This window comes from Euleptes europaea, chromosome 1, assembly GCF_029931775.1.
Source record: "Euleptes europaea isolate rEulEur1 chromosome 1, rEulEur1.hap1, whole genome shotgun sequence".
Classification (NCBI taxonomy): domain Eukaryota; kingdom Metazoa; phylum Chordata; class Lepidosauria; order Squamata; family Sphaerodactylidae; genus Euleptes; species Euleptes europaea.
The window spans coordinates 28,207,916-28,221,981 of NC_079312.1; the positions used below are offsets into that span (position 1 = coordinate 28,207,916).

General features: G+C 46.6%; 1 protein-coding gene across 1 annotated transcript; it reads left to right on the plus strand.

Annotated features, from left to right (window-relative positions):
• Nucleotides 1–690: 690 nt before the first annotated feature.
• Nucleotides 691–7,675, plus strand: LOC130474601 (zinc finger protein 436-like). The gene is made up of 3 exons (XM_056846296.1): nucleotides 691–811; nucleotides 1,030–1,189; nucleotides 6,435–7,675. Exons 1-3 carry the CDS (start codon nucleotides 691–693, stop codon nucleotides 7,507–7,509), a joined length of 1,356 nt encoding a protein of 451 aa, XP_056702274.1. The 3' UTR covers nucleotides 7,510–7,675.
• Nucleotides 7,676–14,066: the final 6,391 nt, after the last annotated feature.

Sequence of the window (14,066 nt, forward strand, 5' to 3'; positions counted from 1 at the left end):
CTTGGCTAGATTGAATGCTAACCCTTCTATGGTAATGCAGGGCAGAATTCTGAATATACCACACTCAGATAGGATCTGCCCTTGCTCTTCCGGCTCTATTGACTCATTAGCCCCTGCCCTTTTGGGAATGCTGCTTTTACGAGGAACTTCGATCGCACTAGATTTCCCCCCTTTTAATATACAAACCCTGACCTGGATGGCCCAGGCTAGCCTGATCTCGTCAGATCTCAGAAGCTAAGCAGGGTCAGCCCTGTTTAGTATTTGGATGGGAGACCACCAAGGAAGTCCAGGGTTGCCGTGCAGAGGAAGGCCCTGGCAAACCACCTCTGTTAGTCTCTTGCCTTGAAAACCCCATAAGGGGTTGCTATAAGTCGGCTGCGACTTGATGGCACTTTACACACACACAATATACAAACCCAACGCCTCTGCGACTGACACAATGCCTTTTTTTTACTAAGCGACAGGGACCCCGAGGCTACATTGTCAGTGGCAAGATTGGTTTCAGTCCTTATATCCCTCCAGCACTAGATATAGGCTGCTCGAGATCAAGGGATCAAGGAGCTTCTAAGGGATGAAAGGAAAGGAAGGGAATTCTCAAAACTCTGCATGGAGGCATATCGTTGAGTTTGAAGCCGCAGGAGGAAGGCGAGCGAGCCCCTCCCCAGAGGCGATCCCGCCCCAGGGCTGCGGATGCGCCGTGCTGCTCTTGGGGGCTCCGCCTCCCCCGACGGCCAGCGGAGGCTTTGCAAGCCGCTGCAGCCCGGCTTGCAAACGGCGGCGGGACAGGAAGGGGTTGGGCCTACCCGGACGGGTGGGTGTGCGTGGCTGGGCCGGAAGAGCAGATCCGGGGCGGAGAAAAGGCACAGAACAAAAGGAGGAGGGAGGGAGGGGGCCCCGTGCACGAGGCTCGTCGTTTGTCTGCTTTAATTTAAATAGATATATAGATATTTATGCTTGGTGGCTTTTGCATTGGGAAGGCATCCTCGAAGAAGCTGCGGTCCCGCGACGCCGTCGTCGTCTCCCCTCCAGGCCGCCGATCTGGGCCCGGAGCAGCTGCTGGCGCCGATCCGAGCAACTGTAGGCTGGATCCTAGCTGGCGCTCGGAGCGCGACCCGAGTGGAAACTGCCGCAGCCCGGGATCGGCTCGGAGCGCCGCTGCGATTGGCTCGGGACCATCCGGACGCTCCAGGTAATACCTTGGGGGCGGGGGGGCGGAAATAGGGTTGCCAACCTCCAGGCCGTGGAGGAAAAAATAGACACCCCTGTACACTTATCAACAGATTTGGAAATTAGTACAGGAGCGAAACACTACTTAAAGTGCAAAATAGATTTATAAATAGCTACGTGCAATTACATACAATATGAGACATTATTCAAAAAGGGCCAGAGTCCAGTAGCACCTTAAAGACTAACAAGAATATTTTGTGAAATATGAGACATTATGTGCGCAAAAAGACCTACAAAAAGTCATTCATAGACATTCATATTTTTAAATGTCCCCAAAGCAGGGTACAAATTCTTCTTCCGCAGACTACTCTCATGTAGTCCAATGGATGCCAATAGTCATGGAGGATACGGCCGTTTCAAATTCTTGGCGATTTAACAATTCTTCTTCAGTCCTTCCTATTCATACAGATAATTTTTAAAAATTCATAATTTTTAAAAATTCAAATTGCAGGCAGTAGCTGGAGATCTCCTGCTGTTACAACTGGTCTCCAGCCGATAGAGATCAGTTCGCCAGGAGAAAATGGCCACTTGGGCCATTGGACTCTACGGCATTGAAGGCCCTCCCCAAACCCTGCCCTCCGTAGGCCCCACCCCCAAAACCTCCCTCCGGTTGCAGAGAAGGACCTGGTAACCCTAAGCAAAAACCTGGGGATGGCTTTAATTTGGCTGACATGCAAGAAAAGGAAGCAGTGAAACCACAATTAGGGGACGGGGGTCCAATAGGTAAAAAAAAATGTGGATGATCCCTACCTCCTAGAAATTGCATTTTAATATCCTATAACCATAGCTATTTCTTTCATCGAGTCATCCAACTACATCTCCCAAAAATCGTAGGACTGATTTTCCAAACTCTATGTTCTCTGAAACAACGTACAAATCAAAGTTAGAATCATAGAGTTGGAAGGGACTGCCAGGGTCATCTAGTCCAACCTCTTGCACAATGCAGGAAATTCACAACTACCTCCTCCCCACCCCCACAAACACCCAGTGACCCCTATTTCATGCCCAGATGGCCAAGGTGCCCTCCCTCTCATCATCTGCCTAAGGTCATCGAATCAGCATTGCTGACAAATGGCCATCTGCTGCTTCTTAAAAACCTCCAGGGAAGGAGAGCTCACCACCTCCCGAGGAAGCCTGTTCCACCGAGGAACCGCTCTAACAGTTAGAAAATTCTTCCTAATGTCTAGATGGAAACTTAATTTCAACCCATTGGTTCTGGTCTGATCTTCTGGGGCTTAGTGTACACTGTTTTTTTCGATTTTAAAAAGGTGGTTTTAATTTGAGAATTAAGCAGAGTGGGAATGTTCAACTTTACCTTAAAAGTGTTTGCATTTGGCAGGATTCCTGTCTGTGGGCAGGAAGGCTGGTATCTTGGAAGATATTCTTGGATGTTGTGAGAAATTTGGTATTTTATCTATTAAAGGGGATTCTTTCGAAAGATATTCCAGATGGGTAGCTGTGTTAGTCTGTAGTAGGAAAATTGTCCAGTGACACCTTAAAAACTAATATTTGCTCTGGCATAAGCATGGCATAAATTCATCTGATGAAGTGAGCTCTAACTCACAACTGCTTATTCAGGAATAAATTTTGTTAGTCTTTAAGGTTCCACCGGTCAGCTTTTTTGTTTAGGAAAGTATGACATTTATCCATTGGGAAAGCATTCCACCATTTCATAATAATAATACAAATGAGCCATTCTGATTTGTATTAGCAACCTCTGTCTACTGATAACCTGAGTCGCTGCATGCGAAATCTAGCGGGGTGTGTGTGTGTAAAGTGCCGTCAAGTCGCAGCCGACTTATGGCGACCCCTTTTGGGGTTTTCATGGCAAGAGACTAACAGAGGTGGTTTGCCAGTGCCTTCCTCTGCACAGCAACCCTGGACTTCCTTGGTGGTCTCCCATCCAAATACTAACCAGGGCCGACCCTGCTTAGCTTCTGAGATCTGACGAGATCAGGCTAGCCTGGGCCATCCAGGTCAAAGTGAAATCTAGGTAGCTAGCTAGCTGTAAACTAGGATGCTCCTCATTCAAACGCTGCCTCACATATGAGTTTACTAGGTGGCTTTAGGAAATTTACTGCCTCTACACTTTGCAATATGTGTGTGTTTGTGTTTAAGTAGAGGAGCAAGAGCAATGTCTGCACAATGCAGTAAATTCACAACTACCTCCCCCACACACTCCCAGTGACCCCCTACTCCATGCCCAACAGATGGCCAAGATGCCCTCCCTCCCATCATTTGCCTAAGGTCATAGAATCAGCATTGCTGACAGATGGCCATCTGCCTCTTCTTAAAAACCTCCAGGGAAGGAGCGCTTACCACCTCCCAAGAAAACCTGTTCCACTGAGGAACCGCTCTAACTGTTAGAAAATTCTTCCTAACATCTAGACGGAAACTTTAATTTAATTTCAAGCCATTGGTTCTGGTCCGACCTTCTGGGGCAACAGAAAACAACTCGGCACCTTCCTCTGTATGATTACTGAGATGCTATGCTTTGAACACTCTAAAGTGCAGTATTATCATTACTGTAGTGTGGTGAAGTGTACTCATGCTAGGTTGTTGTCCGCATGGTACAGTACTTAGAGCGGCAAACTGGTCTTCCACAAAGCTGACTGGGTGACCTTCGGCTAATCACCCTTGCTCTGCCCAACCTACCTCACAGGGTGGTTGTTGTGAGGATAAAATTGGGGGGATTAGCCATGTATGCTGCTGTGAGCACCTACAAAATGAATTTTTAAAAAACAACAGATGGACATGCAAGTCATAGAGCATATCTATGTGGTTTCTTGGATTTGTTTGGAAGAAGCTGGGTTTGTGTTCCCCGAAGTCAGGATTGGGGCACTGCCCCTTTAAGAATCAGAAGGTGGCAAGAGAAGAGAAGGCTCCATGGTAGAGCACATGAACTGTATACAGAGAGCCTCAAGTTAAATCCCTGCTTTCTCCAGTTACAAGGATATGTAGTAGAAAACTTCAGACTTTGTACAGGCCAGAGCTAAAGGGCGGGGGGGTGGGATTATATGCTTTCCCCTGCAGTTGCTGTCTGCTGATCCCAGCTCTGTTGAATTAATTTAAGGAGAGGCAGCAGCCGTCTAGTATTGGTTTTCTGAGAAGGGCTAAGAAACCCCATTCGCTGAATACTAAAAGGCATACTTAGCACTTTTTTTTTTGTTTCTGTAACCCATCTGTTTGTTTGCATCTGCCAAAGATAGTTCACAGTACTGGCTAAGAGTGTGAACTGATCTGAGAAGACCCTTGTTTACAGCTTTCCTTGGCTGTCTGCTCTTGAGCAAACTTTTATCCGTCTCTTCCACCTGCAATCTGCAAACAATCCTATTTACCTGCTTTACAGGGCTGTAGTATAGATTACTGCATTTGTAATGTACATGAGCCCCGTGGCGCAGAGTGGTAAAGCTGCAGTACTGCAGTCAAAAGCTCTGCTCACGACCTGAGTTCGATCCCGACGGAAGTTGGTTTCAGGTAGCCGGCTCAAGGTCGACTCAGCCTTCCATCCTTCCGAGGTCGGTCAAATGAGTGCCCGGCTTGCTGGGGGAAAGGGAAGACCACTGGGAGAAGGCACTGGCAAACCACCCCGTAAACAAAGTCTGCCTAGGAAATGTTGGGATGTGACGTCACCCCATGGGTCAGGAATGACCCGGTGCTTGCACAGCGGACCTTTACCTTTTAATGTACATGAAATGCTACGTATTCAAAAGGGGTCAAATTCTATTTTGGATACCGTAGCCTTGCCTGGGAGAAGGTAAACCATATAGAATACCTGGAGCTACAGACCTTGCTGACAGAAGACATCTCCTTGATTAACTTGACTATTTCCTACTTCTTGCAAATTGTTCCTCAAAACAAACCCCCTTTTTCTATTAGGTCTTTGTCACAATCCCTCTTCCCCAGTGAGACCAAGGTTGCTTCCATGCTGAGGTTTTGCTGTGGTTTGGCATTCAAACTGGTGCATGGCTTTCCTTTGCTTTGTTTAGCATCCACATTCCAGAATTTTGGTGCAGTCTTTCCCAAACCTGCTTTGATACAATATTTTGGGAAAGATTGCAGTCAAAGCATATTTGCGTACCACATGGATGCTCTTTTGACACTGTAAATGCCTCTGCCTTTGCAGCAGCAATGAGAGCTCCATGGGGAGGCAACCAAAGCAGATGCAAGTGGAATGTTTCCCTGTTTATCTCCAATTCCCTCTCATCTTTTTTGCTGTCATCATAGAATCATAGAGTTGGAAGGGATCACCAGGGTCATCTAGTCCACCCCCTGCACAATGCAGGAAATTCACCTCTACTCCCCCCCCCCACACACACACACACCAGTGACCCCTACTCCATGCCCAGGAGATGGCCAAGATGCCCTCCCTCTCATCATCTGCTTAAGGTCATAGAATCAGCATTGCTGACAGATGGCCATCTAACCTCTTCTTAAAAACCTCCAGGGAAGGAGAGCTTGCCACCTCCTGAGGAAGCCTGTTCCACTGAGGAACCGCTCTAACTGTTAGAAACTTCTTCCTAATGTCTAGATGGAAACTCAGAATTTCAACCCTTTGGTTTTGGTCCGACCTTCTGGGGAAACAGAAAACAACTCAGCACCATCCTCTATATGACAGCCCTTCAAGTACTTGAAGATGGTTATCATATCCCCTCTCAGTCTTCTCCTCTTCAGGCTAAACATACCCACCTCCTTCAACCTTTCCTCATAGGATTTGGTCTCCAGACCCCTCACCATCTTTGTTGCCCTCCTCTGGACAAGTTCCAGCTTGTCTACATCCTTCTTAAATTGCGGTGCCCAAAACTAGGTGAGGTCTAACCAGAGCAGAGTAAAGCAATACCATCACTTTGCACGATGGGGACACTATACTTCTGTTGATGCAGCCCAAGATCGCATTTGCCTTTTTAGCTACCGCATCACTCTGCTGATTCATGTTCAGTGTTTGGTCTACTAAGACCCCAAGATCCTTTTTTGCACACACTACTGCTCAGACAAGTCTCCCCCAGCCTATAATTATGCATTTGATTTTTCCTATCTAAATGCAGAACTTTACATTTAGCTTTGTTGAAGTGCATTTTATTAGTTTTAGCCCAATTCTCCAGTCTTCCCTATGCCAGCCTTGTTTCCAGTTGCACACCCAATTTTCCCACTACTTTTTTCTGTTGCACAGAATGGCTCACATTATGAATGCCTCTCTGTTCCCACAGGTTAGAGATGATGACAGAGGAAGAGAACCTGATAAAAGAGGAGCAGATCTCCCAGGAGGAAGAAGTGGAGAATTTGGTGCAAGTGGTGACGATTCACCCAGAGGAAGGTCCTGAACAAGCCGAAGAGTCCCCGCCAGAAGAATATGAAATAAATGTTTTCCAGATTGGGGGGGACATGGAGCCCTCTGACAGTGAACTGGCTCCAAACAGCCAGCAAGATTACATCCCAAAGAAGAGACGGTGCAGGGCGGTGTCACGTGCGGGAACCGCTGTGGAATCCAGCAAAACCGCAGTTCAGAATAAAGCCCCAAAGGTCGGAAGGATCTACAAGTGCCCTGATTGTGGAAAGATTTTCAAACGGTGCTCGCCTCTTATCAGACACCGAAGAACCCACACTGGGGAGAAACCTTACGTATGCCGGGAGTGTTTGAAACGCTTCAGTGACAGCTCAGCCCTTGTTAAACACCAAAGAATCCATGCAGGAGAGAAACCTTATACCTGTCCTGAGTGTGGGAAGAGCTTTTCCCAGAGCTCAACCCTTATCGCACATCAAAGAATACACACTGGAGAGAAACCTTACAAGTGCCCTGACTGTGGGAAAAGCTTCAGTGTGAGCTCCAACCTTGTTGCTCATCAAAGAATCCACACAGGGGAGAAGCCCTTTGGCTGTCCTGTCTGTTTGAAAGGCTTTCTTGTCAGCTCTCATCTTATCAGACACTTGAGAATCCACACAGCAGAGAAACCTTATATTTGCCGAGAATGTGGGGAATGCTTTACTCAGAGCTCCCACCTTGTTGTACATAAGAGAATCCACACTGGAGAAAAACCTTACTTGTGTTCAGAGTGTGGGAAGAACTACCGCGGGATCTCTGACTTGATCCAGCATCAGAGAATCCATACAGGAGAGAAGCCCTACAAATGCTCTGAGTGTGGGAAATGCTTCAGCCAGAGTTCCTGTCTTAAGAAGCACCAGAGAATCCACACAGGAGAGAAGCCCTATGCATGCGTTGAATGTGGGAAGAGGTTCAATCGGAATTCACATTTGACTAGGCATCAGAAAACCCACATGGGGTAACTCCAAAGAATAATTTTGTGTCGGGACTGGAAGCTCATCTCCAAAATTCCAACTGCTATTAGAACTGAAACCAGTTTCCTCAAATAGTAAGCCATTCCCTCCTCCTCCAAAGAGTCCCACCATCTCACACCTTGACTGAGACTGGAGATGTTGCCGTACAGTTTTAAAATATCATTTAGCTCTGGTTAATTTCTATTCTCTGGATTCCCTACTTTCCATTTTGTAACTGGATCCTAGAATCTCCCCTTGGATTATTTGGTTTTTTGGGGGGGGCGTTGTTACCAGTATTAATACATTGTCTTCAGAGATGTCTCCTCCTGAATTTTCCTATAAGCTATAGATGTTGAGATTCCCTTGATGGCCTTTGACGAAGCTGTGTGGTTTCTGATTGGTTGTTCCCAACCCCTAGAAAGTAGCAGTGGAGGAGAAAAGACAATGAGACCTTGACTTAACATAACTTAGAACAACCTCTGCTGTGATGCTAACATCCTCTTCTCTGTCGTGGGAGGGGGAGGAACAAACTTATACACATCCCCTATTAAAACTGCTCTGTGTCTGTACTGCTATTCTTTACAGCTGGTGCGAACCTGCACGGTTTTTTAAAAAAACCTGAATCTTGATAAATATGCTCATGTCAGGATTTGCTGTACTACAAAATGGGCAGTAACTGATATACTGATTTGCCTGTTTTTTTGATGGTAGGTGCCAGGGCTTTGACTGCTGTGGAGCCTGTCCATGAGTGTGCAGGGGTAGGTTCTGTCTCTGGTCATAAGGCATGGTGTCTCTGACCTGAGGGTATTCTTAAATTCCTCAGCACCAGCACTCAATCTGTTAATAGTGTCTCATGGTACCCTAAGAAACAAAAAAGGTTCCCATTAAAGGCCTTTTAAGATCTTTGGTCTGTCTGATCCCTAGCATGCATGATGGTCTTGCAGTAATAACATCAGAGGTTGGAAATTTCAAATGTATCCCTTTTGTTTTTGTTTTCCTTTTCAGTGGGAACTTCTGAAAATTGTGTGCAGCGAGGTGGTGTGGTTTCAAGTCCCTGGTTCAAATGTCACCTCTGCTTTGGACTCATTAGGTAGCCTTAGGCAAGCCACACACCCTCTCAGCCTCCACCCTTTATCTGCAATATTGGGGGGGGAAATAATAACACTTACCTACCTTACAGGGTTGTTGTAAGGTTTGCAACAGAACAATGTATGTGAAGTGCTTTGAACACTCAAAGTATTATATAAATGCTCATACTCATTGCTATTATTTTCATTTGGGGAGATGGGGATCTTGGGTGTGGGATGATTTTCTAGTCATTTTCGTGATGCATGAGTGGGCTCCATGATGGTTTCATGTACATTTTGTTGTTTACCTGTACAAGCGTTGCCAACTTTTAAACTGGTCCCTCCAGCTGTCCCTTTAATATCAGTGTTTTCTGCAATAACAAGTGATATTATTTACATCCCTCCTATGAAAAGCTTCAGCTGCCCATTTCCGCACATGAAGCCTCTATCAAAAGGACAGAAAATTTCTCTCCTGGCCAGTTAGCAACCCTAACCTCTGCAATCTTCTAAATTTAAGCATTAGACATTAATGTAGGATAATGAGTAGGAGACTAAGGTTGCAATCGTAGGGACACTTTCCTGGGAGTAAGTCCCAATGAATAATATGGCACTTTCTTCTGAGGAGACCTGTTTAGGATTTCTCCCTGCAGGAATAAGCACGTTTCTGATTTAGATCTCATGTCTGCTGTAAACTACCATAGCCTCTCAGATTCAGCCACCGACTTTGCAGTCTGGGGATATGAATATTAAATCTATTTTACAGGGTTGTTCTAAGTATAACAAAAAGAAAATGTGTGTGAACTGCTTTGAATGCTCTAAAGTAGAATAAAAATATTCAAAGGGTTGTTATTGACTCCTACCCCCAAAGATGTAATAGATCTGAGGTGGGAAGGGGACGGTGGGAGGGGGAGTGTTCGCTAGGAGAAAAGGAGAGGGGCTGCGGATCCAGAACTGGGCTCAGCATCAGACTATCCGAGCTGAGAGACTATCTTGAAAGATGTCCCCGAGGAACTGCAGAAAAGGAGCACAATGCCCAAGCAACCCCCTCCCCCCGAAGTGATACGCATGGGAAAATATTGCAACACTTACCCATCTCTGGTTTGCACCAAAATGCTCTTGATCTAGCGGACATGCCTGTTGCATTTTCTTTCCTGCAGAGGACATCTGGTAAATGTCACTGTCCGCATAAGGAAACAGAGTGTTTTGTTTCCCCCTCTCCCTTTGTTTTGAAGATTTCCCCAAAGGTGCTGTTTTCCAAAGTATGCAAAGTATGCACAGAGCCCTGTGCTTGTTGGGTACCTGTGCTTTGGGCTGCAATTAAAATAAATACAATGCTTTCGGGGGAAATAGACATTGTGGGTTTAATCTTGTTTCATTCTTTGGATGTCTTTATACAAAATGTTCTACAGTACACAGGGTTTTCTTAAAAGTGCAAGGAGGGGGGGAATCTGATATTTCAAACGGATAATGCCAATTTTGATTGTAATAATGGATGATATTGACAACCTGGAAAAGGGTACAAAGGATGATTAAAATGATGATAAGGGGACTTTGGAGCTTATCATCAGTGTGATATAGTAATTAGAGTGTTAAACTAGGCCTAGGCTAGATCCAAATCCCTGTTCAGTGTAAAAAATCACTTGATGACCTTGGGCCACTCACTCTCTTTCAGCCTAACCTACCTCTCAGGATTGTTGTGAGGATAAAATGGAGGAGGGGAGAACCATATATGTTCCCATGAATTCCTTGGAAGAAGGGCAGGATAAAAATCTAATGAACAAAGATTTGAGGGAACTGAATCCAGCCAGAAAATGAAAGAGTGTAAGCAGAGTGACATTTTGCAAATATCCATCACGGAAGTCTTTTCCTTTTCAAGCTCTCTGCAGCCTTGCCTTTCTACCTCTTGTTTTCATACCTTGAAATATCTTTGCTTGTGACCCTCCAAATCTATTGCCTCAGCTGCCTGTATTGCTAAGAGGCAATTATTCTTCTAAGGGATATGGAGCCAATGTGGACACACAAATGGTGAAGGGAAATTAATTTTATTAAGTAGCTTAACTAGTCTAACGCAGGAAATGCACAACTACCTCCCCCACACCCACAGTGATCCCTACTCCATGCCCAGCAGATGGCCAAGATGCCCTCCCTCTCATCATCTGCTTAAGGTCATAGAATCAGCATTGCTGACAGACGGCCATCTAACCTCTTCTTAAAACCTCCAGTGAGAGAGCTTACCACCTCCCGAGGAAGCCTGTTCCATTGAGGAACCGCTCTAACTGTTAGAAAATTCTTCCTAATGTCTAGACGGAAACTCTTTTGATTTAATTTCAACCCGTTGGTTCTGGTCCAACCTTGGGCAACAGAAAACAACTCGGTACCATCCTCAATATGACAGCCCCTCAAGTACTTGAAGATGGTTATCATGGCCCCTCTCAGTCTTCTCCTCTCCAGGCTAAGCATACCCAGCTCCTTCTACCTTTCCTCATAGGTCTTGTCTTGGTCTCCAGACCCCGCACCATCTTTGTTGCCCTCCTCGGGACATGTTCCAGCTTGTCTACATCTTTCTTAAATTAAATTCTTAAACCATCTTTAGATTTGTCTCTGACTAGTCATCACTTGGTAGGGAAGGTGGCATAATACAGCCAATCTCATCAGAACGGGAGGAATTACAGGCCAGTTAGCCTAACATTATTTCCCGCTCTGAAGGAAGGTCATCTTGAGCTTTGGGTGTTTCTCGTCCCGTTGCTTGGAGAGGCAGGACTTAATTTTAAACTACTTCCTGTCTCGGGGCGAGGAACGCCCACACTTCCAGTTATTCTCCTGCCTTGCTGGAGAGAGGACGCTCCAGCCATAGCTGGAACTTAGATCTTAGGAGATTGGCTAGGGGAGTTCTTCTATCCTCTTGTTTTACTCCATTGTTCCCCTCCTCCATTCCTAACTGTTCTGTATTGGCTCCCTTTGTGTGTCTTGCCTTCCCAGTCCGTTCCGCAGCGGCATAGCCGGTTTGCATCGGGCTTGTGAAAGGGAAAAAAGACACGCCCAAAATGGATGCCGCGACTGCAGTAGCGGAGGAAGTAGAACTTCTCTCCGACTCAGATCACGATGCAGCGCCTAGCGGCCATAACAAGCTGGCTCCCACTGTTAGCCGCTCCGGCAGACTTTCAGAGAGGGACGCCAAGGAAGCTTCTTCGCCTCCCGCACGGCAGCAAAAGCGGCGACGAGCGACCGCGAAAAAGAGCGGGAAACATTCAAGAAGATATACTAAGCTGAGTGCCGCCTCGACCTTCCAAGGTCCCTGCCGGATGGGAGTGGGGCCCCAGGGGAATTAACTGAGAAAAGGGTTTATCTGAGAAAAAGGTGATTTTCATAGTGGGAAAAACATTTTGAAAGGCTGTAGGCCTTGAATTTATCTATCCCAAACCCAGGGGGCGCCACAGTTCATTCTCAAGGGAGAGTCCAGGGCCTAGTCTCTTCTCAGGCCTATGCAGGCTCAGATCCCAAGCAAGAGGAGCCATGCTGCAGCCATTCTATCACTAACAAACAATGGTAAACTAAGGCTGCCCTTAAAATCAGTCCCCAATAGGCATGAATTGACCATTGGTGACGACTGTTCTTCTCTCGGCCGGGGATCCGCGACCGAGGAGGTAGAAAAGGAGTTCTTGTCTCTGACAAAGAGCTCACTGTATTTCAAGAGCAACAGCCTAGGCTTCTTAGCCCTGATGGTTTTTCAATCCCTGCTAGCCTAAGCCTTATTTGCCCTGGATCTATTAAGCAAGCCAGAGGCTTCTGACGAGCCCCAAACCAAAAGCCAGGCGCAGAGGATCCAAGGATTATTTCCCTCAAGGTGTCTCACACATTATTAAGGTTCCATTGCCCTTTCAGAACCTAATAAGGTCCGAGTGGGAAAAACCACTCCACAGCTAATAGTTCCACAACTAACAGTTCTCTGGCGATGCCAAGAAACTGTATTAGATGGATCCTGGGGCCATGGGTATGCTAGTATTACCTGTTGTAGATGCCCCAGTTACAGCCCTGCAGTTTTCTGAATTTTTTTACTGAAGATGGGGGAGGATTTATTAAAGATATGTGGACAGAAAAATGGGCTTCCTGTGTAGAAAGGCGCTCGAGGTCTCAGCCTTGGCAATTCACGCTAAAGCAACCATAGCATCCATAACCAAAGCCACTAATGTGTGTGTGTGAAGTGCCTTCAGGTCGCAGCCGACTTATGGTGACCCCTTTGGGGCTTTTGATGGCGAGACACTGGCAGGGGTGGTTTGCCGGTGCCTTCCTCTGCGCGGCGACCCTGGTGTTCCTTGGTGGTCTCCCATCCGGATCCTGGCCAGGGCTGGCCCTGCTTGGCTTGTGGGTTCTGACGGGGTCGGGCTGGCCTGGGCCACCCAGGTCAGTAATGCTTAAACCAAAAAAGCTTATTAAGCGTCTGCTGACAGCCTATAAAAGGGCAGCTGAAGGCCTAGAGTTCTACAGGTGTCTTCCTTCATGGCAGACGCATCCCTAGATGCCCTAGTCTTGACCCCAGAGCTGTGGCTTCTAACACAGCTCTTAGAAGGGCCTTATGGCTATGAACTCACACGTTCACTATAGATCTAAAGCCAATTTTGCTGGCTCATCTTTTAAGGGAGGAAAAACTCTTGGAGAGAGATTAGATAAGATGCTGTTCGACACCAAGGACAAGAACAGATACACGTTAAATAACCATAGGAAGGACTATAGGCCAAATCAATACCAACAGTCCTTTTTATTCCTCCCATATGCTGTCTAGGTTTAGACAGGATCAAAGGCGTTCCTCCCGGCTCTCCCAGAGAGGCTCCTTTCGAAGGTTCGATAGATTCAACCGCCCCCCCCCCCGTCCCAACCTTCAGAGGGGACAAATCGGACAAATTCCCAAGAAGGTACAAACAGTGACGCCAACGTCACAGCAGTGGGGGGAAGACTGCAAATGCCCCTCCCACAGTGGGGCAGAGCCCAGGCAAATGCCTGGGTTTCTGCAATTAATCCTACAGGGATATGCAATAGAGTTTTAAGGGAAATTACCAGATCGAAGTGTGGAGTTCCCACAATATCGAACCAAAGACAAACACAGCAGAACTATGGAGGCCGTTCTGCATTCCTTCAAATAGGAAAAGAACGGGGTCTGGAGGGCGATTTTAGATCTCAAATTTGTCATTCGCTTCATCCGGACAAGACGTTTCCTTATGGAGACACTGAGAACCATTGTCGAAGCCCTGCGACCTGGCACCTACATGACTTCCATAGATCTAAAACTGAAGCCTACATGCACTGCCCTTCGGCGCCTTCTCAGGTTCAATTACCTGAACCCCTACATGCAATTCATAGCCTTGCCCTTTGGTCTTACATCTGCCTCAAAGGTCCTAGTGACTGCTGTCGCCCTATTGAGGAAGGAAGGGATCCAGCTGCATCCATACCTCAATGACCTCCTCGTATGTGCAACTTCCAAGCAGCTAGCCACCAGACACACCA

Coding starts and splice junctions, on each gene's coding strand:
- LOC130474601 (XM_056846296.1), top strand. CDS start 691: ATGCGCCGTGCTGCTCTTGGGGGCTCCGCCTCCCCCGACGGCCAGCGG. Junction 812..1,029: donor GGTTGGGCCTACCCGGACGG/GTGGGTGTGCGT, acceptor TCTCCCCTCCAG/GCCGCCGATCTGGGCCCGGA. Junction 1,190..6,434: donor GGACCATCCGGACGCTCCAG/GTAATACCTTGG, acceptor CTGTTCCCACAG/GTTAGAGATGATGACAGAGG.